This window comes from Procambarus clarkii, chromosome 56 (genome assembly GCF_040958095.1).
Source record: "Procambarus clarkii isolate CNS0578487 chromosome 56, FALCON_Pclarkii_2.0, whole genome shotgun sequence".
In the NCBI taxonomy this organism is placed as follows: domain Eukaryota; kingdom Metazoa; phylum Arthropoda; class Malacostraca; order Decapoda; family Cambaridae; genus Procambarus; species Procambarus clarkii.
The window spans coordinates 26,551,678-26,577,762 of record NC_091205.1 but is presented as its reverse complement, the minus strand read 5'-3'; the positions used below and the strand labels follow the sequence as shown (position 1 = coordinate 26,577,762).

General features: G+C 42.0%; 1 protein-coding gene across 4 annotated transcripts; it reads left to right on the top strand.

Moving 5' to 3' along the window:
* Positions 1–1,320: 1,320 nt before the first annotated feature.
* Positions 1,321–24,608, top strand: LOC123770807 (vitellogenin receptor). Of its 4 annotated transcripts, none has more exons than XM_045762969.2 (42): positions 1,321–1,469; positions 2,194–2,373; positions 2,637–2,804; positions 3,316–3,449; positions 4,176–4,295; positions 5,056–5,173; positions 5,689–5,814; positions 8,431–8,541; positions 8,675–8,803; positions 9,115–9,215; positions 9,324–9,438; positions 9,772–9,940; positions 10,551–10,749; positions 10,931–11,128; positions 11,743–11,872; positions 12,018–12,167; positions 12,597–12,701; positions 13,874–14,018; positions 14,291–14,427; positions 14,528–14,746; positions 15,044–15,189; positions 15,451–15,572; positions 16,288–16,484; positions 16,963–17,097; positions 17,719–17,796; positions 17,996–18,224; positions 18,325–18,426; positions 18,784–18,914; positions 19,124–19,249; positions 19,502–19,617; positions 20,100–20,223; positions 20,639–20,791; positions 20,978–21,216; positions 21,553–21,744; positions 22,064–22,192; positions 22,286–22,454; positions 22,613–22,734; positions 22,930–23,006; positions 23,336–23,512; positions 23,706–23,901; positions 24,023–24,120; positions 24,240–24,608. In XM_045762969.2, the coding sequence occupies exons 1-42, from the start codon at positions 1,388–1,390 to the stop codon at positions 24,310–24,312; spliced, it is 5,967 nt and encodes a 1,988-aa protein (XP_045618925.2). In that variant the 5' UTR covers positions 1,321–1,387; the 3' UTR covers positions 24,313–24,608. The 4 variants fall into 4 exon arrangements, with proteins under 4 accessions (XP_045618925.2, XP_045618924.2, XP_045618923.2 ...); XM_045762968.2 differs by having other exon boundaries at positions 19,121–19,249; XM_045762967.2 differs by having other exon boundaries at positions 19,112–19,249.
* Positions 24,609–26,085: the final 1,477 nt, after the last annotated feature.

Here is a 26,085-nt window from a genome sequence, read left to right as displayed (position 1 = left end):
TCAGGAAAACTTGGCTTATTAGGCAAATCGGGCCTTGAATAGTAGGCTGAGAAGTGAGTTCTGGCTACTAGGTACGACATATATATATATATATATATATATATATATATATATATATATATATATATATATATATATATATATGTCGTACCTAATAGCCAGAACGCACTTCTCAGCCTAGTATTCAAGGCCCGATTTGCCTAATAAGCCAAGTTTTCATGAATTAATGTTTTTTCGTCTACCTAACCTACCTAACCTAACCTAACCTAGCTTTTTTTGGCTACCTAACCTAACCTTACCTATAAATATAAGCTAGGTTAGGTTAGGTAGGGTTGGTTAGGTTCGGTCATATATCTACGTTAATTTTAACTCCAATAAAAAAAGTTGATCTCATATATAATGAAATGGGTAGCTTTATCATTTCATAAGAAAAAAATTAGAGAAAATATATTAATTCAGGAAAACTTGGCTTATTAGGCAAATCGGGCCTTGCATAGTAGGCTGAGAAGTGCGTTCTGGCTACTAGGTACGACATATATATATATATATATATATATATATATATATATATATATATATATATATATATATATATATATATATATATATATATATATATATATATATATATATATATGTCGTACCTAGTAGCCAGAACGCACTTCTCAGCCTACTATTCAAGGCCCGATTTGCCTAATAAGCCAAGTTTTCCTGAATTAATATATTTTCTCTAATATTTTTCTTATCAAATGATAAAGCTACCCATTTCATTACGTATGAGGTCAATTTTTTTTTATTTGAGTTAAAATTAACGTAGATATATGACCGAACCTAACCAACCCTACCTAACCTAACCTAACCTATCTTTATAGGTTAGGTTAGGTTAGGTAGCCGAAAAAGTTAGGTTAGGTTAGGTTAGGAAGGTTAGGTAGTCGAAAAACAACTAATTCATGAAAACTTGGCTTATTAGGCAAATTGGGCCTTGCATAGTAGGCATAGAAGTGCGTTCTGGCTACTAGGTACGACATATATATATATATATATATATATATATATATATATATATATATATATATATATATCTCCCGCCTCATGATCCTCCCCCATGTAAATATTGTCAGTAAAATATCTAAACTCGCCACGAGGTTGCTGCAACGTTGCTTGTGCTGAACATCGACAAAAAATAATGCCATCAGAGTCATCTGGCGTCAAAACCACGAACCTGTGGGGCCTCAGCGCGGAGTTGCTAGCTAGTCATTTCAACCTTTCTACTGGTAGTTGCATATCAGTTATTGAAAGCGCGTCTTGGTGGGGCCGGTAGTGGGGGTTGATACTCAGTCACCGCTGCTTACTGAGGCTCTCGTGTGTTGGGACGGAGTGTGACGCCATGGTGGAGATCACTCGTTGCGTGGCTCTGGCTCTCTTTCTCGTGGGTCTCCAGGCAACCCATGCTATGTTAAACGCTCCAGGTGAGTGAAATGGGGCTAGAATAGGTGTTAGGGAGAGTGGGATGTATTGGGGAAAGTGTTAAACTGGTGTTGGTTTTTTTCCTCTTTGGAAAGGCGAGGGAGACACTTGATGACTTTATTTTATAAAGTTTCTTGTGTTTGATTTCTTGTTGGATATTTGTGGCTGATGTTCGTATCTTCATTCGCGAGGCGTATGACTTTGCGTGCGTGGTAGAACGACTGTCTCTCTTCCTGCAAGTCTGCGTTCAATCCCCGACTGAAAGTGGTTGGGCACAATTCTTTCCGTCGGTCCCCATCTGATTATTCTTCTGATTTTCATAAGTGTTGTATAGTCGTAATGGCTTCACGCTTTGTCTTGAAAATTTATTATTCATTTTGAGTTTGCTAACCCGTTGTATAGCTTTGGCGGCAGTTTGATAGTACAAAATAACTTGTGTGAATTCTCCAGATTTGTCAAAATTTAGAGAATTTTGAAGATAATTGTTCAAAATGACTAAAGATGCTTCGAAAAGATAACCGTTTGGACACGGTGAATTTAGAGGGCATTTAGATATATTGAGAAGCTTTAATATATATACACACAAATGGAGTTTTGTAGTATGGTAAAATTCCTGTAGACTATATACATGGCCCTAATTTGTTTCAAAATAGAAAATTTAGGTAGATGCTGTAACTACCACTCACAATACCTGTTAATTACCGATACCCAATCCTCCTGTAACAGGCAGAGACAGTGGCAGAGGAGGGGGTGGAGGCCCACCGTGGCGTGACAGTCTCGCTCTCAACATAATACCAAACACGAGAAGGTCACCCTATGTTCCTTCAGCCACTCCCCTGGTCAGGACACGCAGTACGCATGCGGACGACTCTCTCAAGCGGACACCTCTTGCTATAACGTCAGTCGGTAAGCTAAGTCTTGACTTGCTGAAATGAATCTTTGCCTGATGGATTTGTCAAATTTTGTCTTTTGCAGGGAGTGGGGGGGGGGGGTAAATTACTCTTAATTTGAAATGTGTTCGTTCAGATATACTTTTAATCATTTAATATCTAAGGTTTTTGGTAGAGGTATGTATATGAAACTTAGTTATACATGTGGTATAATATAGAATACATCAGGTTAGCGTCTCGGCAAGTCGTCTAACATCTCTGAATATTCTTCTTAATCAGAAAAGATCTCTGAACCTCTCTCCTGGAGCACAAGCAACGCAGCCAACCACATAGCTTCGAGGCGCCGGGCTCTTGACGGGTCAAAAAGTACTAAAAAGGATAAAGATGTCGGCGACTCCGTAAGCACACAGACTCGAAACCAAACTACATTCCCCCGCTCAGACGTTGGTAAGACTGTCCTCTACATGGATTCTTGATTGTATGGCTGCAGAGGGTAGTGTTCTTTATCTTAATCTTCTTGACAGATGATCTTGGTAGGCATAGGATTGTTGACAAATTTACAAAGACTTTAAATCTTGCCTAATTTGTCTGAATTTTTCTTCATATCCATTGTATCCTCTAGCAGTTGTGTGAATTTAATTGAAAGTAAACGGATAAGAAATGCATATGTTATTTCTGTATTGTTAAACATTCTAACCCCCCCCCCCCACCCCACCCAAACTAAGCCTTCACTACCCCTAAAAGTTCCCAGATTACTAATCTGTGGTAAAGCATCCTTACTTCTAATACTAGATTTGTTTACCTTGCCTACCTTCTTGGTTCAACCTTTATGTACATAAATCAATGTGATCAGGCCTCGTGAATGATTATCTAGTCTAGCAGACTGTTTACCCAGTAAATTAGATCTTTGTCATGACATAATAACACTTGACATACTGGCTACCTATCGTCTCCACAGCCTCGCCTCGGCCATCAGTGTGTGACAAGAGGCGGATGTTCCAATGTCTCAATGGGGAATGTATCAGCCGGAACTTCTGGTGTGACGGCTCGCCTGACTGTCTAGACTTCTCCGACGAACACAACTGCACCATGGTCAGTCTAGTTTACCAGCACTTTCATTATTCTAAGTGTTGGCATGAGCGACACTTAAAATAATGAGTAAATACAAATTCTCTCGTATTACTTTTGCCTCCTAATAAATTTGGAGGTGGTAGCCCCATTTACTCGAAAGCTTGTTTACCTGCTATAGAGCTATGTAAAGATAACCATATAATAGGATTAACAAAGCCAGCAATTGTTAAAATCTGTTGGTGAAAACATTAAAGGGGAAGGTGGTTTGGGTAAAATTTTTTTAGTAATCCACAAAGGGAGGTGTAATGGAATTGAAGTTTGGCAATTACTTGTCTAAGTCAGACTAGTAATAAAGAATAAATTTAGTAGTTTAAATACTTTGTTCATCTACGCTATTAAATCTTCGTCAGAGGATGAAGGCCAGACCATTGGTAAGTGTTTCTTCCCTTCAGTAACTTTAAAAAAAAGTTTGGTTTGTGATCTCAATCTGTGGGGCTTCCCCATCCCTTTTGTGATATTTTGTGCAGTGAGGAAATGGCGCATAGCTTTTAAACTAAAGTTACCCCCGCAGTTTACCTGCGCGTCTCGATAAAATCTTCAGACGATGGATTTAGAGTAATGAAAATAGGGCTAAAGATGACGAAGGGGAGGGGGGGTTAGAATTTGCTAAAGATGTACCTGGGCACCCATGGGTACACCTTTTAGCAAACTAAAATGGCCCTTAAATTGATAATTTTAATTTAACAGAATGGACTGTGCAAGAACTACCAGTTCTCGTGTACGAAGAGCAGTAACTGTATACCTGCCACTTGGAGGTGTGACGGTGAGGCGGATTGTAACGACGGCAGTGACGAGCACAACTGTACGGTCAGTACCTGTTGCTTTGTCTTGGTCATTTACTTGAACTATACTTTGGCCTGGTTCCTTGAAATAGATCATAATGCCACTAGCTAATGTTGGTTGCACAATCATTTGTATGTGAAAGAGTTGGCATTTCTACAATTTTTTGGGCGGAACTTTCCTAGATTGATATCTTGTCCTGATAAAGATATATTAATTGGGTATCAAAGATCTTAAATGAATGCTATTCCGATAAAAGTTTAAATTGCAAATTCCAACAAATTCAAAGTGGACATTTTTAAGACTTCTCTAAAGTATTTTGTTCTGCGTGACAAGATTATGACTTTTTAAACACTACTAACTGGTTTAAACTATCACGCGTATAGCTTTAGCTTTACTTTCATTAAGCTTTGATAAAATTAAACTTTACATACCAGCTTTATTATAAAGCTATCGATCGTAAATTTGTGTTGTGGTTCAAAGACCCTAACATTCACGAGCTGGAAAGTGAGTAGGTGAAACTGCAATTTTACTGCCATTAATCTATTGGGATTTTGGTTTGCATAATTTTATTTTTAATACCCGACACGAACTACCGCCTGACATAGGCCTAATACCAGAATATATATTCTATTGAAAAGTTCCTGGGTATGCTGGGAAGAATAAGATTTCCTTGTATAAGTTTTCTTTAGTGTTTTCCATGTGAATATTTAATCCTATTGTACTAGTTTACTCTTGAATTTGGGGGAAGAAAAGCAGATTTTACTTTAAATCTTGCTATTTCCAGACGACTACAACCTGTTTAAAGCACCAATTCTTGTGTCGAGGTGGAAGCTGCATCTCTGCCAACTTGGTGTGCGACTACGAGAAGGATTGTCCTGAGGGTGATGATGAAGAGCAGTGTGGTAGGTAACTTAGTTTTTTCCTCTGATCTCTCCCTCGATCCAACGTTTTTCTCCTTGATAGGAAACCAACTGGGTTGTTGGTTTCAAAGCAGAGCAACACTTTCTTTGTCCACAATTAGACTGGATGATCAGGTCTTGTCAGAGGCAGGAAGACTGACTACTTGACGCTTCAGATATTTTTAAACGCCAGTTTAAATTTCAGTCTGTTGCTCTGTTTTCAGAAAGGCATTGAAAACTGCCACAAATGGCTAGATATGAAATTTTAACATTTGGAATATTGGTCAGAGTTCCCCGGCCCCTTGAGGCGTAGATCAAAGTGGCATTACTACCCCCCCCCCCCCTGGTTTTCCTGCCCTTTACCGTAATTCAAAAGTAACCATTAACAGTGTTCGAAGGGTCGTAGTGTCCTTCAGAACTATTGATAGACGATAATAATTGAATATATGGTTATTTCTCTGCTTGAACCCTAAATTTCTTTACGGTAATACTTTCTAAAAAAGTGCTGTGCTCTGCAGGAAAGGTAAAGTGCCTGTCGAATCCTGGACACTTCACGTGTCTCTCAGGAGACTGTATCTCTCCTGAGGAGACTTGTGATGGTAGGAGAGACTGTGATGATGGAAGCGACGAGGGAGGCAGATGTGGTGAGTATGGTGGTGATGGGGAGGGTCCCGGTAGGTAGGGAAGATGGTGGGGAGGGTGGCGGTAGGTAGGGAAGATGGTGGGGAGGGTGGCGGTAGGTAGGGAAGATGGTGGGGAGGGTGGCGGTAGGTAGGGAAGATGGTGGGGAGGGTGGCGGTAGGTAGGGAAGATGGTGGGGAGGGTCCTGGTAGGTAGGGAAGATGGTGGGGAGGGTCGCGGTAGGTAGGGAAGATGGTGGGGAGGGTGGCGGTAGGTAGGGAAGATGGTGGGGAGGGTCCCGGTAGGTAGGGAAGATGGTGGGGAGGGTCCCGGTAGGTAGGGAAGATGGTGGGGAGGGTGGCGGAAGGTGGTGGGGAGGGTGGCGGTAGGTAGGGAAGATGGTGGGGAGGGTCCCGGTAGGTAGGGAAGATGGTGGGGAGGGTGGCGGTAGGTAGGGAAGATGGTGGGGAGGGTGGCGGTAGGTAGGGAAGATGGTGGGGAGGGTCCCGGTAGGTAGGGAAGATGGTGGGGAGGGTCCCGGTAGGTAGGGAAGATGGGGGGGGGGGTCCCGGTAGGTAGGGAAGATGGTGGGGATGGTCCCGGTAGGTAGGGAAGATGGTGGGGAGGGTGGCGGTAGGTAGGAAAGGTGGTGGGGAGGGTCCCGGTAGGTAGGGAAGATGGTGGGGATGGTCCTGGTAGGTAGGGAAAATGGTGGGGAGGGTGGCGGTAGGTAGGGAAGATGGTGGGGATGGTCCCGGTAGGTAGGGAAAATGGTGGGGATGGTCCCGGTAGGTAGGGAAAATGGTGGGGAGGGTGGCGGTAGGTAGGGAAGATGGTGGGGAGGGTCCCGGTAGGTAGGGAAGATGGTGGGGAGGGTCCCGGTAAGTAGGGAAGATGGTGGGGATGGTCCCGGTAGGTAGGGAAGATGGTGGGGAGGGTGGCGGTAGGTAGGGAAGATGGTGGGGAGGGTGGCGGTAGGTAGGGAAGATGGTGGGGAGGGTCCCGGTAGGTAGGGAAGATGGTGGGGAGGGTCCCGGTAGGTAGGGAAGATGGTGGGGAGGGTGGCGGTAGGTAGGGAAGATGGTGGGGAGGGTCCCGGTAGGTAGGGAAGATGGTGGGGAGGGTCCCGGTAGGTAGGGAAGATGGTGGGGAGGGTGGCGGTAGGTAGGGAAGATGGTGGGGAGGGTCCCGGTAGGTAGGGAAGATGGTGGGGAGGGTCCCGGTAGGTAGGGAAGATGGTGGGGAGGGTGGCGGTAGGTAGGGAAGATGGTGGGGAGGGTCCCGGTAGGTAGGGAAGATGGTGGGGAGGGTGGCGGTAGGTAGGAAAGATGGTGGGGAGGGTCCCGGTAGGTAGGGAAGATGGTGGGGAGGGTCCCGGTAGGTAGGGAAGATGGTGGGGAGGGTGGCGGTAGGTAGGGAAGGTGATGAGGAGGGTAGATAGTTGTGGGGGCAAGCGTAATTGCTTTGCATAGTTCGCAGTCCTTTTAATGTAATAACTACCATGTTGAGCAACTCTGGCAGCATAGCAGAAGGGGGGAGAGGTTGGAGAGGCGTTTATTCGTGTTTCTGAAATCCTTTGTGGCCTCGATATTGGCTATTAAACTGTTGTATAAAGTACGGGTTATTAATAGTAAGACGTAAAGTTGAAGTACCGCAATTCAGAATTTACATTACTGTATGATTGTTAAACATGTGGTATAAATCATTCCTAGACTCCTTCACTCCACTCCATTTCGTGGGAGAAGTAATAAATAAAATGGTGCACTGAAGCTCTTAACAAATTTAATGTTTTGTGCCACTGTAATATTGAAAATTTTCCTTTTAGAATTCTCACCTGCTCTAAAACTAATACCACTTAGTATTGGAACTATTGATTCAGCAAAAGTTAATATATATCAGAGGTTTGCTGTTACTAATAATTATTGTAGTAAATTACTAGTGATAAACATGTCTAAACTGAAGTCTACTTTTAGTCTTAAGTCTTATTAACACGCACATTCCCTATCCGTCACGCAATCGGAAGACAGCGACCGGAATGCAATTTTTTTTATAAAACAAAAATCTCTTCTGAATAAAAATATTTTAATGCAAAAGTCAATCTGACTGAATAACTCTGTACATAAGAGGGGCTTCATGAATTGGAGAGGTGGGGGAACCCCACCCCCTTCCCCCTTCCTGTTACTCGTGAAATGGTTTAATACTAGAAAGTTTAACGAGGCTAGGCTTAAACGTCTGGCCTCCTTAAAACGGATTAGTATAAAGATTAATACAAATCTTGGTAAATCTGACCTGTCAAGATATACTTTACATAATGTGAATGGGTATACTCAAGTTAACTTTCAAGTTTATTTTTGAAGGGTAAACATTCCCGGTTGCCAGCAGGTTAAATGAAATACTGCATCAGACGCATGCCTGTACAATGTGGCTTCTCGAAATTAGCTTCTGGATTTTATTTAATGGAAGAGGTAACTGTAGTTAAACAGCAATGTTAATAAATTACCCAATTTAAGTGTAATTATGCAAATTAAAATAAAGCTGGTTCGAAGAGGCACTCTATTCAGCTGGTAAAGTTATAAAAGTGGTAGCAGTTGACCAGAGTTTGATAGTAAATGACTAACCAAAGAATCACTGTTTTTCAGACGACAGGTGCAAAGACGGCGACTGCTCTCATCAATGTTACATGACCCCGCGAGGCCCTCACTGCGTGTGTCCGTCTGGCCTGACACTTCGCTCAAGCGGTATCTGTGAAGGTCTGTGAGCACCCCCTTTAGTGGTCAGTGGGATTGATATATTGTGCACACTTTCCATAACATTAGTGCATATGAAGCGTACAGGCCTGACTGGAACGTTTGAGATTAATTTTTAGTGGCATTCTTGCTTCAGACGTGGACGAGTGTCGGGGTAATGTGAGCTTATGTGACCACTTCTGCATCAATGTACAAGGCGGCTATCACTGTGACTGTCATCAGATGTACAACCTCCAGTCAGACAACGCCTCCTGCGTGGCTAGAAGTAAGTCTCCCTGTGCTGGCCTGAGGGGAAAAAAAGATTTGTTATACGTTAAAAAAAAAGACTATACTTGATACAGAAATTGGTTTATTTCACCATGGGTGAAAGTGAACAAGCTAAGACACATTAAGCGTAATATTTACTTTTATACGTTCTAAACCTTATCGTAAGTCTTTTATGACTGGCGTGGTTAAAGCTACTGAAAGTTGACACTCTAAAAGTATCCTTATAAATCTTAATTTTTTCCTGTTTAAACTGAAGATCATGGTTTTCTAGTGCCTTAACTGTATAAACCAATGTGACAAATCTTCCAGACGACGCTCCAGCACTCTTGTTCTTCGCCCAAGACAAGGGAGTGAGGGTGATTAACGTCCGCAATACCTTCTACAGGGAAATAATAGAAGGCAACGATATGGTATGAATTTGTGTCGTTTCTGGCAGAAAAGTTTGTAAGTGTATTAGTGTTTGTTTACAAATGTGTTTTGAACTAGTTTCCATATGTATACTGAACTTTATTCCCCAGATCATTGGTCTGGCACTCAACCCAATAGATGAAACTCTATTCTTTAGCGCCGGTGACGGAATCCATAAAGTGAGCATGAAAAGGGAAGAGGTCCCAAAACTTGTCATAAATAATGGTAAGTGCGGCTCCTGGGCTCTGGCTTGAGGGGAGGGGGGAAAGGTGTAGGCCTAGCAGGAAAGGGCACTTGCATTAAGTGTAATTGATAATTTGATTAACAATTTATAACCAAAGTTGCAGCTCTGACACTTTAATTGAATAATAACTACATAGCCGTTGAGGCTAAGAAAGGACATCAGAACTATCAAATTGTCGAATATTAAAATAGGTATAATAAACCTAGCAAAGTAATAACTTGAAAAAGCTGCAAATTTTAAATTGATTAGGCCGAAGTTTTTACACTAATTTGATGTGCATTGAAATGGAAACTGTCCATCTGTATACGTTTCAGGTATTGGCATTGGAGAAGGTTTAGCGGTGGACTGGTTGGGTGGGAACCTGTACCTCACAGATCCTAACAATGGTCAGATCCTGGCGTGTTCCCTGGACGGGGTCCTGTGCTACGTCGTGGTTGAGGACAGGAAACACCCCCGGGGGATACAGCTGGACATGAGGAATAGGTAGGGGGCTCACCAAACACACACCAAACCTACAACGTTCGAACAAGTTTTAACGCCTCTTAACCAGTTATAACAACTAATATAGCAAGTTGTAACAATATTCTAATACGTCATGAACACGTTAAGCCAAGATGTAAAAACTTAATTACGTTGTTACAAGCGGAAAATAGACGGTTTGATTCCAGGGGGGGGGGGGGGAACCCTGCGATGATCTCTTGAGGCTCTCATTAACTTGGTTAAATGTGTGCTTGCTTTACAAATTTTCTAGTTTAGGGGGACGTGTTTACATGGCAATTATCCTAGATAAACGATGTCAAAGTAATTTGTAAAGTTTTTTAACCAAGAGTTTATTTTGTTTAAATTCAGAGTTGGGGCGAGCTAAAAAGCTGAACGGAATTAGGTTAAATGTCTAACTAAATTTGACCGAACTTTGTGCCATAACAAGGCTTGGTTTGAAACTGTGTTTTCTATATATTTGCTCAATTCTAAAGTTTTAAACAAATCATATTCCATAAGTTAGATAATCTTTGGCCCTCCATTGTTGTATATGCCAATGCGTCACTGTAGTAAGATACTCTTCAATGGAACTAATGGATATTGGTTCCTGCAGGTACATGTATTGGTCGGACGTAGAAAGTTCTCTCATAGAGAAGGCTGGCATGGACGGGTCTAGGCAAACGGTGCTGGTCTCTAAGGGTATAACTTGGCCTAATGCTATAGCCCTGGACCAGCCTGCTGGACGCCTCTACTGGCTGGATGCCAGAGAGGACGCTGCCTACAGTATCAGGACTGACGGCACGGATAGAAAGGTTGGGATCTGTAGAAGGGGTAGTTTAGTTATGGGTCATTCTTAAAATCTTGGTGCCTAAGTGCATTACATTTGTTTTCCCCCTAGACATGTCGGGACATGTTTTAATACTAAGATGTCTTGGTCATACAAAAGTTGATTTGCAAACCGTAATAGAACATTAATGGATTCTGGCGTTTCAGCAATTGGTAGATGCTGCAGTGAACCATCCCTATGCCCTGGGCGTGTGGAACCAGTACCTCTACTGGACAGACTGGAACCACGACCACATCCGCTCTTGCTTGAAACGAAACGGGAAACACGTAGAGACGGTCCTCAAGGGAAGCACAGAGCACGACTATTTTGGTCTGGTAGTTTTCCATCCAGACATGCTGAACCAGGTGAGTTTTTCTGGCTAGTTTGGTGCTGGCCGGGATGTCTACTCTAGTTGAGGGTACCAAATTCTTGCCTAAACTTCCCAGTCCTCAACATTAAAACTTTTTGAAATTTAAAGCTTTAGTGTTTTGTTTTACATAAAAGGAATATTACTAAAGCTGTCTGAAGTACGCTGGCCAGTGATTAGCTTGGTGCACCAGTGGTAACTTGCTTGAATATCTTGGCAAGTAACTGTTTGAATCTTCAGTTCTTTACTACTGATTTAACAAATATTAATATTTTAAAACCATACCTAAATTAGTATTGGGAAAATAAAGTCGAAAGTGTTCCATTAGTCTGTTTTCATCTTGTATACTGCATGCATAGTTTTGATTTAGGGTCGGAAACAAAGCCTTTGTCAAAAGAACTGCCTTAAACCAAAGTTTCATAAGACAGGAATGTAGTTTAGGAAATTTGTATGCCGTCAATAGCATATTAACAATACATTTGCCGTCATATCACATAGCTTGATGTTTGACATTAAACCTTTTTTCTAGTTTACGTTCAGCCAGTTTCCATTTTTTATTGGTGTTGAAAAGGGGACAAAGAACACTGTAGCTATAAAATTTTAAATTGTCAGGGAACAAACCCGTGCAGAGACCATCCATGTAGCAGTCTGTGCCTCTTGTCCCCCACCTCTGCCAGCGAATACATCTGTGCCTGTCCTTCCTACACCATGAAGCTCGGATCAGACAAACGCACTTGTGTTGGTACGTCTTGAACCAGTACTACTCGACTCTTAACAACATAGCAAGTGGCTTAAGGGATTACTTTTTCACGTGAAACAATGGCGGTTTTAATAAATCTGGTTTTTAATGTTTGCATATTAAGCTGCATTTTTAATTCCTCTTATAGAAGAGGAAGATTTGACAGCGACTCTGGTGGCGACTGATGACAAGATTTATAAAATAAACCACCAAGTGTATGGTCGGAATACCCTTAGTCCCTGGAGGCATGACCTGAAGTTTCATACCATAGGAAGCTTGGACTATGAACCAACGCTCGGTGAGTGAACAAAGCTTGGCTCGACTAATTTTCCAAACCCTGTTTCTTAAGGCATTTTTTATCTGCTCAAAATTCCATAAATAAAAATTATTCTATTATATCTTCAAGTGACTTTCACTGACGTTGAATTTTTCTTGGAGCCTATTAATGCATTAAAAATACTAATGGCACATATGTAGTGTATACTACTGATATGGAACAGTAGTGCTTGTCCACAGTGAGTGTGGTGTAGTATACATGAATACCCCTTATAAGCTCTTAAGAACTTGCAAGCTAACGAACTAACTTACATTCGTAAGTGATACTTCACTGACATTCCCAAGTGTTTAACAAGCCAAAAAAATGCAGTTTTAAAGTTATTTAATTAGCTATGTTGCTAGACATAGATAATGTCTGTTATGACCTTATTAACGGAGGTTTCTCCTGCAGGAATGGTGGTGGTGAGCGACTTGTACAAGGAGATGATCTACGGCATCTCTGACGGAGTCACAGCCGTTCTAGTCAACAACAGCAAAGCAGTCGGCCTGGCCGTTGGTAAGACTCGACTGTGATGTAAATGTTTATTTCTGGACACAAGTCTTGTCTTTGTTGTCACAGACTTAGGAACTGGAGGTTTCAAGAACTTGGTTGCACGTTGACGCGCTTGCAAACAATAGTGTTTAAATTTGTACTAGATCAGTTTAGAATGTGGAGGTTAGAACTTCAGTTCTTTGATCCAGCCTCTCAACCGTGGTTACGTATTATGGGTGTTCAGACTTGTGATAGGCTATTAACAATTCTTAGGACTTAAGTTGGAGGCATCTAGTTTTACATTTAACTAAAGACGAAAAAGTAAATATTCGCATAAATGATCGTGAAATTAACTTCTATGTCTCGAAGTTTAAAGTGTGCCCAAGAATTGAAAAGTTATCAAAGGCTGGGAATATTTTTGACAATTGCTGGATAAATGGTTTTGTGCTTAATGTACAATCAAATTAAAAAGATTGGGTGGTGCGAGCAATATTTTGAAGACCAACAAACCTGTAATACTAGGCCTTCAAATTTTAAAATTAAACTACAAAACGTAGTTGAATGAGAATATAAATTGAAGGCATGCAGACGAATCGAACCTGCTGTAATGAACCACATACGCTACTTGAAATGCAACTTTGGCTTCAAACCCCTAAGGGTTTTAAGGCGTAGAGCGGATACCAAATACTTTTTATGCAGGCCCACATACACTGGTGAATCACTGACGGTATAACTTCCTTTTGAACTTGGTTGAATGTTTATCAAATTCCCCAAAGAGCCAGTGAAGAGGCAATCGTCTCGTGACATTCAAACTGTTAAAATGGTATTAGGGAATTTAAAATTTGATAGTGGAGAAAAACCTACATACTGGTTTATTAAATGAACGTTACTAATTATATAAGTCTGAAAATTAGGGCAGCGTCCCCATGTGAGGGTATAAGTAAAGATGCTCTTACTTTAGTGCATGGAATAGTAATAAACAATAAGCTAGTTGATAAACTATACACTGGAAGGGTTAAAATTCCCTTTTTTTAATTAGTAAGTGCTAAAATGCTGTGCATATTAATGTAAGCAGTTTTCTAGGTGTATCCTGTTTCAACACATACGATGAAGCGGGCTCTTTAGGTGTGCCGATTGTCTGCAGGAATTGACTAAAACTCCAACTTTCGAAGAAGTTTAAACTTGACTTCCTACAGATTGGCTGCGTGGGAACCTGTACTGGTTGAACGGGAAGATGGGCGTAGAGATGGGGAGGCTGAGACAAAGGTCACTCGAGCACCGAACATTACTGGTCTCAAAGTTATCCTTCCCCTCAGATATTGCTGTGGCACCTGTGCTTGGGTGAGTCTTCCCTCTACCTGAGGAATATATTGGTTACTGTAACATCATTATTTACTTAGCGAAACTAGAGGGTTCAGTTCCTGAACCGATTGTGCTTCGGTAGGCCTTTACACCACCGCCCACGGGATGGGTATGGGGTGCATAATACAGTATTTCAATTCAATTTCTTTAACATCTTATTTTGTTTGTGGGTTTTGAAGATTTATTACAGATGGAAGGTATTACATACGGAAAGCACTGGCGGATGACTAATGTTGCTTCATATTTTCTAGGTATATCTTCATTTCTGGCAGCACCTATGATAAATATATAATGCGTTGCGGCTTGGATGGTTCGAATTGCAATAAGATTATTGCAACGGATTTGAACACTCCCGTGTCTTTAGCCTTCGACAGAGACCCAATGATCGGTGAGTTTGTCTGTAAATGAAGATATTGGAAGACTAAAGTGTTGGCTAAATATACTCGGTGATCGCCTAAAAACTGAATATTTTCTCTTTGGTGGTCCAGAGCGGCTGTATTGGTGCGACTATGGTCGGGGAACTGTGGAGAGCGTTGAAGCCGATGGCTCTAAACGCATCTTGGTGGCGCCTTCAATGAATCCAGACTTCGGGAGCCCCGTCGACATCATAGCCACAAGCTTAAACTTGATGTGGTCCGTTGAAAAATCGGTCGTTATTTTTTCCGCTGCTAAAGTTAATGCAGAAAACAAGAAGTTTGTATCACTTGGTATGTGCTTCAGAACCCGTGGTGTTGAGGGGGGAGGAGAGTGTTGGATTTTAAGATGGAGGGGGGGGGGGGTGCTGGCGGTTGAGCAGTTACTTATAAATCTCTTATACGAGTAAAGAATGCTGGGAAGTGCGCTAAAACAACTTTGAGTCTTCCCCAGTATAGATTCAAGAAATGTGGGGATAATTTATCACAAAAGTTAAACTAGGTATCTAGTAGTTTCTACAACCATTTAGGATTTTCTAAACTACGTTGTAGGTCATTGATTAACAGACTATATGTACACGGTTGTTCTAGACCTGGACCAAGCCCCCGCAAGAGGATTGAGGATGACGGAGATCGGGTGGAAGCCACAGGCCTCCATCAACGCAGAGAGTTATGCCTGTCGCCACAACAACGGAAACTGCACTCATCTGTGTACCGGCAACGAAGCCGTTGACAAGGTAAACAGACTTAAAGCATAGTTGTTCCTATCCTGGAATGGGTGTTTAGAAATTAAGTTTATATACTTTAACTAGTCTGATTTTTTTTGTTGCATCAGTAACTTGGTTAAAATAATAGGTTTTCTAGTTTCTAATAACTTTAGTTAGCTATTTACACAAGTTCATTTAACTAGTAAATATTAACACGTAAACTCGAGCAGTTTGGTTTTAATAGTTGACTAAAGTATACAATAAGTGGTAATAACTTGGCGACTGTTACAGGTGTGCTTGTGCGAGTCTGGCCACGACTTGGCAAGCGACAAAGTAACCTGCAACCCACTCAACTGTTCCGGCACACTCTACCTCTGCCCCGGCACTAAACAATGCATCGCCGCCTCCTGGAGGCAAGTTATCCTAGTTTTCAATGAGCCTCGATTTGCCGTAAATGACCAAACTTAGTAATGAGATCTAAATTGCTCCTTTTAAAAGCTGCTCCGCCCTCTCGCCTTTCTATACAGATAGATGCAGTACTGTTGCAAATTACCTCCAATTGGAGGAAAATTTGATGATCCTGAATGAGGGGGGGTTACAATAAAGATTTTAAAGGCTCTTGTTATCTTCCCCCCCCCCCTCCCCCCCCACCACCACCACCAGTATTTTGCTAGTGGTACTTATAAAAGTACCACTTATAAATACCACTTGTGCTACTTTATATCGTCTGGATTTAAGTGAAGCCTTTACTAGTAAAAATAATTCAAACTTCTTTTAGTGACTTAAGCCTACTCAGTGGCTCATAACTCCAGATTTTTTTTACAGTAGATAATAATGTAAGTTATCTCTATTTTGTAATTGATTTTACCCAATTTTGTTAAATGTCGGGTTATGTTTATTGATAATTGACTCTTATGAAAAATTGTCGCAATAAGAATACTTAACTCGACAATTTATAAATCTCTTAATTTTAAGTTTAATGATTAAAACTTATCTAATAAGAACTAATAAAAGGAAAAGATTTGTTTAAAAAGTTGTAGCGTCTGAAGGCCTCTGGTCTTAAATTCTTAGCCCAAGTTACCTTCAATGCTAGACTTGTCTGAAGTGACAGTTGATCGCCCATGACAGGTGTGACGGGACACGCGATTGCGTCGACGGGGCGGATGAGAAAGGCTGCGACAAGGAAGAGCAGTGCGAAGCTGGGAAATTCAGATGTTCTTCAGGGGCTTGCATAGACGAGTCGTGGACGTGTGATGGAGTGTCAGATTGTCCGAATGGCAACGATGAGAGTCTGGCAAAGTGCAGCAACAAGACTTGTAGTGAAAGTAAGGCTCCTGGTGCTACTATGATACCTGGTACTGTTGTAGGGAGTGGCTGGAGGAATCTGCGCTATATTTGTAAAATTCTCTACCGGAAGCCTTTCCCAGCTTGGTATTTTTGTTTTCTCTTGGAGGGGGAGGGGCTACTTTGTTACCAAGAGTTCGTGGAATTTGCATAACTATCTCAGTCACTACTCTATGGGAGGGGGGGGGGGAAGAAAAGTACCAATAAATTGTGTATATCCAACAAAGATAAAGGCTAAAATATTTAAATTTAATCTTTAATGCATCACATTCACAAAATTGGCAAGTTGTTAAATTACTTTTCTTAACTTTAGTTAAATCTACCAAATAAGCTAACGAAGAGTTAATAAAGTCTTAATAATCGTGTCTACTAATATTTAATTTTGGGTCAACTTGGCGAAAAAATTGTACGCGAGTCCCCTCCTATCAGATGTGTTAATAACCCTTTTTGACTCTTCAGATCAGTTTCGGTGCAGCTCGGGTCAATGCATTCCCCTCAGTTGGGTGTGTGACCACAGAGAGGAGTGTAGGGACGGCTCCGACGAAAGAAACTGCCCCACGTCCTGTTCAGACCACCAGTTTACCTGCAGAACCGGTCAGTACCAAGTCTGTCTGTCTGTCTGTCTGTCTGTCTGTCTGTCTGTCTCTGTCTGTCTGTCTCTGTCTGTCTGTCTCTGTCTGTCTGTCTCTGTCTGTCTGTCTGTCTGTCTGTCTGTCTGTCTGTCTGTCTGTGTGTCTGTGTGTGTGTCTGTGTGTGTGTCTGTGTGTGTGTCTGTGTGTCTGTCTGTGTGTCTGTCTGTGTGTCTGTCTGTGTGTCTGTCTGTGTGTCTGTCTGTGTGTCTGTCTGTGTGTCTGTCTGTGTGTCTGTCTGTGTGTCTGTCTGTGTGTCTGTCTGTGTGTCTGTCTGTGTGTCTGTCTGTGTGTCTGTCTGTGTGTCTGTCTGTGTGTCTGTCTGTGTGTCTGTCTGTGTGTCTGTCTGTGTGTCTGTCTGTGTGTCTGTCTGTGTGTCTGTCTGTGTGTGTCTGTGTGTGTCTGTGGCCACCTCGCCTACCTTCGTCTCACTGTCTCGTGTGGTACAATTATGTCGTCTTCCTTTTGATGCCAAAGTTAAGAATATTTGATAAATGACTATCACACAATCCCTTCATGAATAGCCCCTCGCTAGGGGGAGCGGGCGACGGGAAGAGAATGGCATGTAAATTTTCATTCGTTGCAGGAAACTGTATTCCGTTTAACTGGCGCTGCGACAAAGATACGGACTGTAATGATGGCAGCGACGAGGAGGGATGCCCTGGTAAGTGAAGTCTGGCTAAACTTTTCACCGGCAGTCTATTACCAACTTGTCTAAATTAAATTTAAACACCACCAAATATTACTCTAAATCTAGACAAAACTAGGTTTTCTGTGCAGTTTAAAGAGGTACAAAAGATGCTAGTGACGAAAGTTTTGTTTTTAGTAGATTTGTTTTATGTAAACGCTTTTAATATGTGCAGAAACTTGCGGAACCTGGGAGTTCCAATGCGACAACAAGAGATGTGTCGCGCTCTCCACGACCTGCGACGGAGATGACGACTGCGGTGACGGTTCTGACGAACGCTTGCACAGATGTTCCACCCTCCGCTCCACAGCTGAACCAGTCGCGGAACCATGTCCCTCCAACATGATAGCGTGTTTGCCGAACTCCCCCGACAAAGAGATAGTGTGTATATTCCACTCGGACGAGTAAGTTGACGGGACAAACTGGATTGTATCAACCTGTCAATGCTGCTAGTAGTCTTTAGTTAATGTGTTCACTTCGAAATATATTTTGATCTCTGTACAGGTGTAATGGCAAGGAAGATTGCCCACTCGGGGAAGACGAAATTTGTTGGGAGTGCCACGAGACAGAATTTCACTGTCACTCGCATCGCTGCATACCGAAAGGGCAAGTTTTTATGAATTACGTTAAACTATACTAAGAGGGTTGTGGTAAGTAACGGCGTTGCTGGCACGGAACTAAAGATTTTTTCCGAAGGTTCCAGGGAAGGAGGCGGCCGGGGAATATTGTTTTTAGTCAAAGCAAGAAACTAATGTTAATGATTTGGGTTGATATCTAGCAGTTTGCCAGAATGGAACAGTTGCCGGAGGAAAGCTTAGATTAATTGTAGTTAAAATTGAGGGGAAGAATTAGCCCAGGGTATAAAAATGGGATTATCTTTGTACAGTTATGGGCGACTCCTGCCCGTGCCACTTCTTCGGTGGCTTGATCGATTGACAGATCGATCGATTGATTTTTGTACAGGTTCCTGTGTGACGGTGAAGACGACTGTGGTGACGGCAGTGACGAAGGTCCCGATGCTAACTGCACAATCTTCAGGAACCAGTTTATTACCCAGGCCCCCATAACCACCATCGAATTGTATAGCATTGAAGGTAAATGTACTTAAATATCTATTAAACTGCGACCGGATAGAGCTGCCTATTCCTAATTGCTTCCTATATGCCTGGCAGCAATAAATCTTACATTCCTTTAGATTAACATCCAGATTTATATTCCTTAAAATTCTTTAAATGTCACTAGATGAAATAAATTGACTAAATTTAGTTCTTCCTTGCCTGAAATTTTATAGTTGCTTCAGCAGACTTGCCAGAAAACATAGTCTGCTCAGGAATGTTCCAGTGTCTGAACGGTGACTGTGTACCCAAGGAGAAGCTCTGTAATAACGTCAGCGACTGTTTTGACAGTTCTGACGAGGGAGTCTTCTGTGGCAAGTACAGTGACGTTTTGTCTGTAGACCTTGAGAAACGGGGCTCCTTCGTATAAGATTTATTTTACTGTATGCGAAATTCTAAACTAGATTACATTTCATTAAAGACTTGGCTACCTTGAGGTGCTTAGCGTCCTCGCGGCCCGGTCGTCGACCAGGCCTGATTGAAATAGAGCTAGATGTAACACTTGAGTTTTAATCTTAAATACCCCATTGTTCCAAACCGTGCTAGTTATAGAAAGTTTCCGGCAGATAATCACTGTGCCAACAACGGCGGGTGCCAACACGTATGCCATCCCAGCCCTACAGGCAGCTACTGCTCGTGCCACCTCGGCTCCCACCTGGGCAAGAACGGAAAAGAGTGTCTGGTGAGTTATATGGTTCTGGTTCAACATTAGCGGCCCCCCCTAGACGGTGAGTTTGGAGGCAGCGATCGAAGGTTTTAAAAATATATTATGGCTGAAAGAATATTAATGAAGGGATTGATAGTGTATTAAAGCTTGGCTTAGGTTTTTTTGTGGGGGCTTTACTCTGAAATGCGATAACAATGTCATTATCAGACTATATATCTAATATAATTTTTAAAGGTTCACCAGATTTAAATGGGGTAATAGGGCAAATTTCAGTTTCAAATAAAATGCAAAGCAAGCTGCAACTCGAATGTAGATCTTCAGAGACTAAAGATTGAAAAAGTTTCACATAAGGCACTAAATTAAAACTACATATAGCTATATGCGCAATGAAGAGACTGGCTTCAAAATTCTAAAAACAATATTAGAAATTTAAGATGGTTAAATGGCGAGTGATAAAGGTACAAAGATTCTAATGAACCATTTACTTAACTCTTCAGGACGATGCAGTGTGTGAAGAAGACTATTGCAGTCATGTGTGTGTGAAATTGAGACGGCAAACCTTCTGCAGCTGTGCTCCCGGCTACAACCTCCAGGCAGATAACAGGACCTGCAAGCCAAACAGTAAGGCGGTGATTTTTTTTTTTTTTGTAAGGCTTTCTTGATTCAGATGAAGACTTGCAGGGGAAGGGGGGGGGGGGGAGGAATGATTAAGAAAATGCATTCCTGCTGGAAGATTGTATTTATTAATCACTTTATGGGTCCATAAATTTTAAAAAAGTCCCATTTTCACTAAACGGGTAATGTAAAAAAGAATTCCTACTTAGGATATTAACCCCTCCCCCCCTAAAAAAAACATGAATTAAATAAAATTGACCAATAGAAGCCTGGATAGTCGCTCATAAAGCAACCTGTCAATTTTAGCTTCTTAAAAATCACCAAAAGACAATTTTTTTAATGCAGGAGTGTACATTAATCATATGCAGGACCTATAGCACACTAGTTGTATGTCTCAGGGCACTTGGCCATCCTCTTGCAGACGGGGAGGAGTTCGTGGTGCTGGCCCGGCCCGGGGGGTTAGTGATGGTCGGTCACAACTTTCACATTAAAGGAAAGGCTGACACTTCCCTCAATCTGGCAATCGACACTTTTGTTGTCGATCCTGTTAACGACATGATTATCTATACGGACAGTAAGTGACTTCTACAGATCTGTGAGCAGGTAGTTTTGTATTTTCTAGACTCTTTGATATTTGCATTTTAGCAAACATTTTTTGAATGCAACTTTACACTATTAAAGCTAAAATAATGACTTCAAACTAAAAAATTTTAAGTTTAAAAAAAATTCTTGTCTTTGAAAGCGGTCTCTAATCTTCCAGAGAGAAGAGGCGTAATAGCCCTAGAGCCCTTTATGTTGGGTAAAGCAGCTAGCAACATGAAAAGCAGAATTTTGCTGGACAAAAGGAGCAATCCTAAAGGGTTGTCTTACGACCCAATCGCTAAGAATATTTATTTCTCGGAATACTTCAGCGGCCAGTTGGCATCTTGGGAGGGGAGTAAGATAGTAGAGAGAAGCACTAAAAGTAGTCTGAAGGTTAAGGGACATTCGATGATCATGGTAAGTTTTTCAGTAATGGTTCAGTGCCCTAAGTTTGAAGTAGTATGTAATTAATAAATACTAGTGTAAATACTTCATCCTTGATGATATTTAGCGCCCTCTGATTATTTTGCACATTTGATGGTGCTACATAACCTTCCCGGTTTGGTGCCTTCTTCTGATAAGTACTTTGTTTTCAAATAAAATCCTTTATTTAGGAAAGGTACATAAGAGATTTTAAAAAGTGATAGATTTATAGATAGGGCTAGTACATACAATGCCTAAAGCCACTATTACGCAAAGCGTTTCGGGCATTGTCGAATTTAATTATTTCTTTCCTACGTGTTGCTGCAACAGATGTGCGACATAAGTAGCAAGTGCAGCATAGTGACCAACGCTCCAGGCCAGACCATACCCTCCACCAGCCTGGCAGTCCGCAGCAGACTATTGTTTTCCTGCCGCAACTCCATCGATCCAAAGGATGAAAAGGCTCAGATTGTGTCGACCTTCGTCGATGGCTCCGGCATGAGGGTGGTCAGGGAACACAAGGTACGACTTGTGTTAATAATTTCCTTAATAGTGGGTGGAGATTAAGGTAAAGTAATCTTGCGGCTCAAATAGGGGAGCGTAAATAGTTAAGTTTAGTTTTAAGAAATCAATTTCTAAAACAGTTTCGTGAGTTTAAAGATTAGTTGCTTCGGGGATTGGGGGATTTTATAATTAAAAAGTTAATTACACTACACAGAAATTAGTCGTGTTTCAATGAGAAAATCATAGTCGTGATGAGGGTTATTAGTACTATTCAGGTTGAAGGGTGACTGGTTCGTGGCGGACGGTTCTGTGGCTAACATGGCTGACTGTCCGGCAGGTGGTACGCTGTGGGTCTGTGGCAGTGGACGAGATAAAGACCAGAGTGTATTGGACAGACTTGGCCCTCAGCACTGTGGAATCCGTCGCCTGGGACGGCAGCAGACATCGACTCGTCCAGAAAGACAGGGTAATTATTGCAATAGAAAAGATTTCTTTTTGAACATAGAATGCTGGGAGGAAGGAACACTTTTTTTTTTTAAACTAAATTTCTTATTAAAAGGTGTACTCTCCGGTTGGTCTGACTTTGATGGGTGACACGGTCATATGGATCAACTCTAAGCGCCGTAACCTCGTCAGGTGCTCAAAGTACGACGTCTCAGACTGTGAAATAAAGGAGCTGACCTCTGATGGTTCAGGAGTCTTTAGCGTCTTGCCGCTTGTGGGTGCTGGTAAGTGGAGAAGACTTTGGTTATCTTGGTTCAGGGTCAACTTCTTGAAGTTCATACCCCAATAATCTATGTAATTACAGTGTGGTTGTGTGAAAGTTTGTTGATAGTATAAAAGTGCCTTTTGAGTATATTGAAAGCATAAACACACTAACTTTCAGGTCCTAACCAGTGTAAGTCTTCGTCGTGTAAACACCTGTGCACGGCTTATAACGACACGGCGAAGTGCGTGTGTCCACTCGGCTTCAAGGGAGATCCTGGCAATCCAGGATCATGTGTAGAGGTAAGACTTGGTACAGTTGATAGATTTGGTATTCTTAATTCATTGTTTCCTTTCGTACGTGCAAAGCAAAACCCATACGGGGCTAATCTCTGGTGTGGATCTCATATTTACTAATCTACACATTTCTTGCAGATAGATGTGTCTGAAGTATCTTTGTTCAGATTGAACATAATTATCGAAATGTTTAAATTTCAGTTAATGGCTTGTAAGGACCACCCGTGTTACGGTGAGCAAGTGTGCGAGGCGCACACGGACAAGGACTTCGTCTGCAGGTGAGCGTTCTGCCCTTCACAACTCCGAACACTAGTAAAAAAAACTTTTAATTTAGTTTCCTGCTCTATTCCTTCAGCAGTGTTCGTGGTCATGTCATTCGTATAGACTTGGTATGGGTAACTAGAAGTAAAGTTTTGTACCTTGGATTAAATAAGTTCTCTAATGGTCTGGCAAAATTGGGGAGGGGGGGGGGGGGGGGAAGGCCATTTTGATTTGGGTATCAAGTCAAATTTAAAATTTTCGTACCCCCTTCCCCACCCACCCCAACTTTTTCACCTTTTTTTTCCCCTTATGGTGGTAAAAAGTGCTAAACAACTTTATTCTGCAGGTGTGATAGCGACCATCGCGGTCTGCGGTGTGAAGTGCGAGTCTCCTCCTTGGCGTCCTCGTCCTCCTCCTCCACCTACATCATAGCCATCTTCTTGGTGCTGCTCGCCTTGGTTGCTGTTGGCGGCGCATGTTACTGGTACAAGAAAAGACCATTTACAATCTGGAAAGGTGGAAGGCGAGTCTTGGAAAAAATTTGGTTTTGATTTTCAGATTTAGATTTTCTAATTTTAGAAATGGGTTTTAGATTTGAATTTGGGTACGGTGTCTGCATCTGGATTTTTGGGTGAATCTTAGTTTTGTTGCAATATTGATTCTAACTCTTTCATGGGTCCATCCGTGGTTTCCTAATGTTGCCTCCTCGGTTTCAGTTCCAACCAGAGTTTCCGGTTCGTGAACCCGGCCTTCGGTGTGATAAGTGACCAGGCAATTCTTAACGGGAGTCCGGCCCCTAGTACAAACCCCTCCATGAGTGGCAACCCCCCACCATACAACCTCACCAACCCCCACCACCCTAACATTACCTCCAGCTTCGAGAACCCCTTCTTTAAAACTGATGATAGTCAAGTAAGTTCAACTTTCACAGCTTTTGAAGGCTTATTTTGACAAGATGACATGCTCTAGTTTGCCCATAATGCCTGGGGAGGAAATGAAGGTTATGATTGTCCAATATTATGTCTCACGGCAGATTAATACGAGCTTGGACTCTGCGGTAGCCAGCGCGACAGACTCTACCTCTATACACGTCCCCATCCACAAAGTGGACCTCACTTCTCCTATATCTCCGTGAGTTTGCAGTAGGAAACAAAGGGGAAAGGGTGGAGATATAATAGCCATCTCTTGTGTAGTTTAACACTCTACCCCCTAACCCGTTTAATACTAACGTGTTAACTTCTCTCCGGCAGTGACGGGAAGAAGCAGACATCACCTCGTACGATGACAGAGTTCGTGTTCTCGCCCTACAACCCAGTTGTGTGAAGTTCTTCAGCCCTCGCTACACTCCAGGCGAACGGCGGTTTACTCTACTAAATGTAAATAAAAATAAATGGCACTGTAAACCCGGGTTAACAGCGACTATGTACAACCACTCTTCACTTGGCAGGCGTGTGCTGAAGAAGGAAACTATACCTGGTAACATTGGGTTGAAGCTAGCCAGCTCTGCCTCTGTGGGTAGGAGAAAATGCTGGAATTGATCTAAATTGTAAAATTAATGTGCTAAATAGTCGCTGGTCTTAAATTTTTTATTAGGTGTTTATTAAAAGCTTTAAAATTGATATTTCTTTAAAACCCTTTTTAAAAATTATAAAGTTGAGCCAATTCGATGTTAGAGAGTACTGGGGGGCGAACCTCGCTAAAGTTTGCAGGGTGACTGGTCTCGGGTGGTGGCCATTAGTAGGTCGAGGTAAAGCTCCTCCTTTCCAGCTCTCCTCCACCCTCTGGCCCATTGCTTGAAGTCTGAGAGCTGATCTCTGATCTCACAGCTCCATACTCAATAAGGTTACAGGGATGCAATAAATTTATAAACTCGACCTGATCTACCAGTCACCCCCATCACGCTGGCACGTGTCGACCAGTACTACACAATGAACCAGGGGAAGGGGGCAGAAGAATCGGTGTCGGAAGGTAATTCTTACTAGTTAGGGAAAGTCTCTAACGGAAAATTGGTCCGCAAGAGACCTCTGTTTTAAACTACTGGCACCCTTTCTTACTTTAGTAAAGTCTTGTTTGAGGTAAGTACTAGAAATAATTTAGACGGATGGTAACCGGTGGCAAGTCCTAAAATAATCGTGTGGGGGGGATCGGAACGTGATCATGGCTACCCACCTACCCTCCCCCAAAGTTTAGTGAGGAAAGATGAAGATTATTGCCTTCAAAAAGTCTATACGAATTCCTTAGTCTGTTTCCATTTAACACAAACTATGATTGCCGAAGATCTAGGGATAGATGGCGTTTAGTGCCAGATGCTTCAGTAAGTAGTTGACTGTAAAAAAATCGCGAGGGGGAACTATTTTGTCCACTTTTAAGACACTAGAGTACATGTTGACCAGACCACACACTAGAAGGTGAAGGGACGACGACGTTTCGGTCCGTCCTGGACCATTCTCAAGTAGATTGAGATTTGATAATCTCGCAATCGACTTGAGAATGGTCCAGGACGGACCGAAACGTCGTCCCTTCACCTTCTAGTGTGTGGTCTGGTTAACATACTTTAGCCACGTTATTGTGACTAATCGCCTGCACACTTAAAGTACTTATTGAAAATGTTTTAAGACTTTCAAATACAAAATTGAGAGGGGGTGCAAGTATCCATTTATTAAATAAAATGAATATAGTGCTTATATTTACTTGAATATATATTAAAGTATAATACTTGTTATACTTGGCTCCCTTAATAGAGCTAACAATTGCCTGGCTCGCCACGCCACCAAGTTTGACAGGTCCCTAGACCTCGGTCAAAGCTGTTCATTAAACAGTGCTTGTATTGGAGAAATATATCGACCAATATTGCTTGACGAATTTTTAATCTGCACTACAGCATACAGCAAGATCATTCCTTACTTTGGTTCATGGCCGGCGCCCCAAAGTGGCGCGCACAGAACGGGCAAGGAAGCGTTTAAGAAGCTTCTGCGAAAGAAATGTTCATTTAGGAGCGGTGGTGGTCTCGCCCAAGGGGGGTTTTGTCCTCGCAGAACATGCATTTACTTCTAAAAAATATACATAGCCTTCCCGGTTTGGTGCCTTCTTTTGATA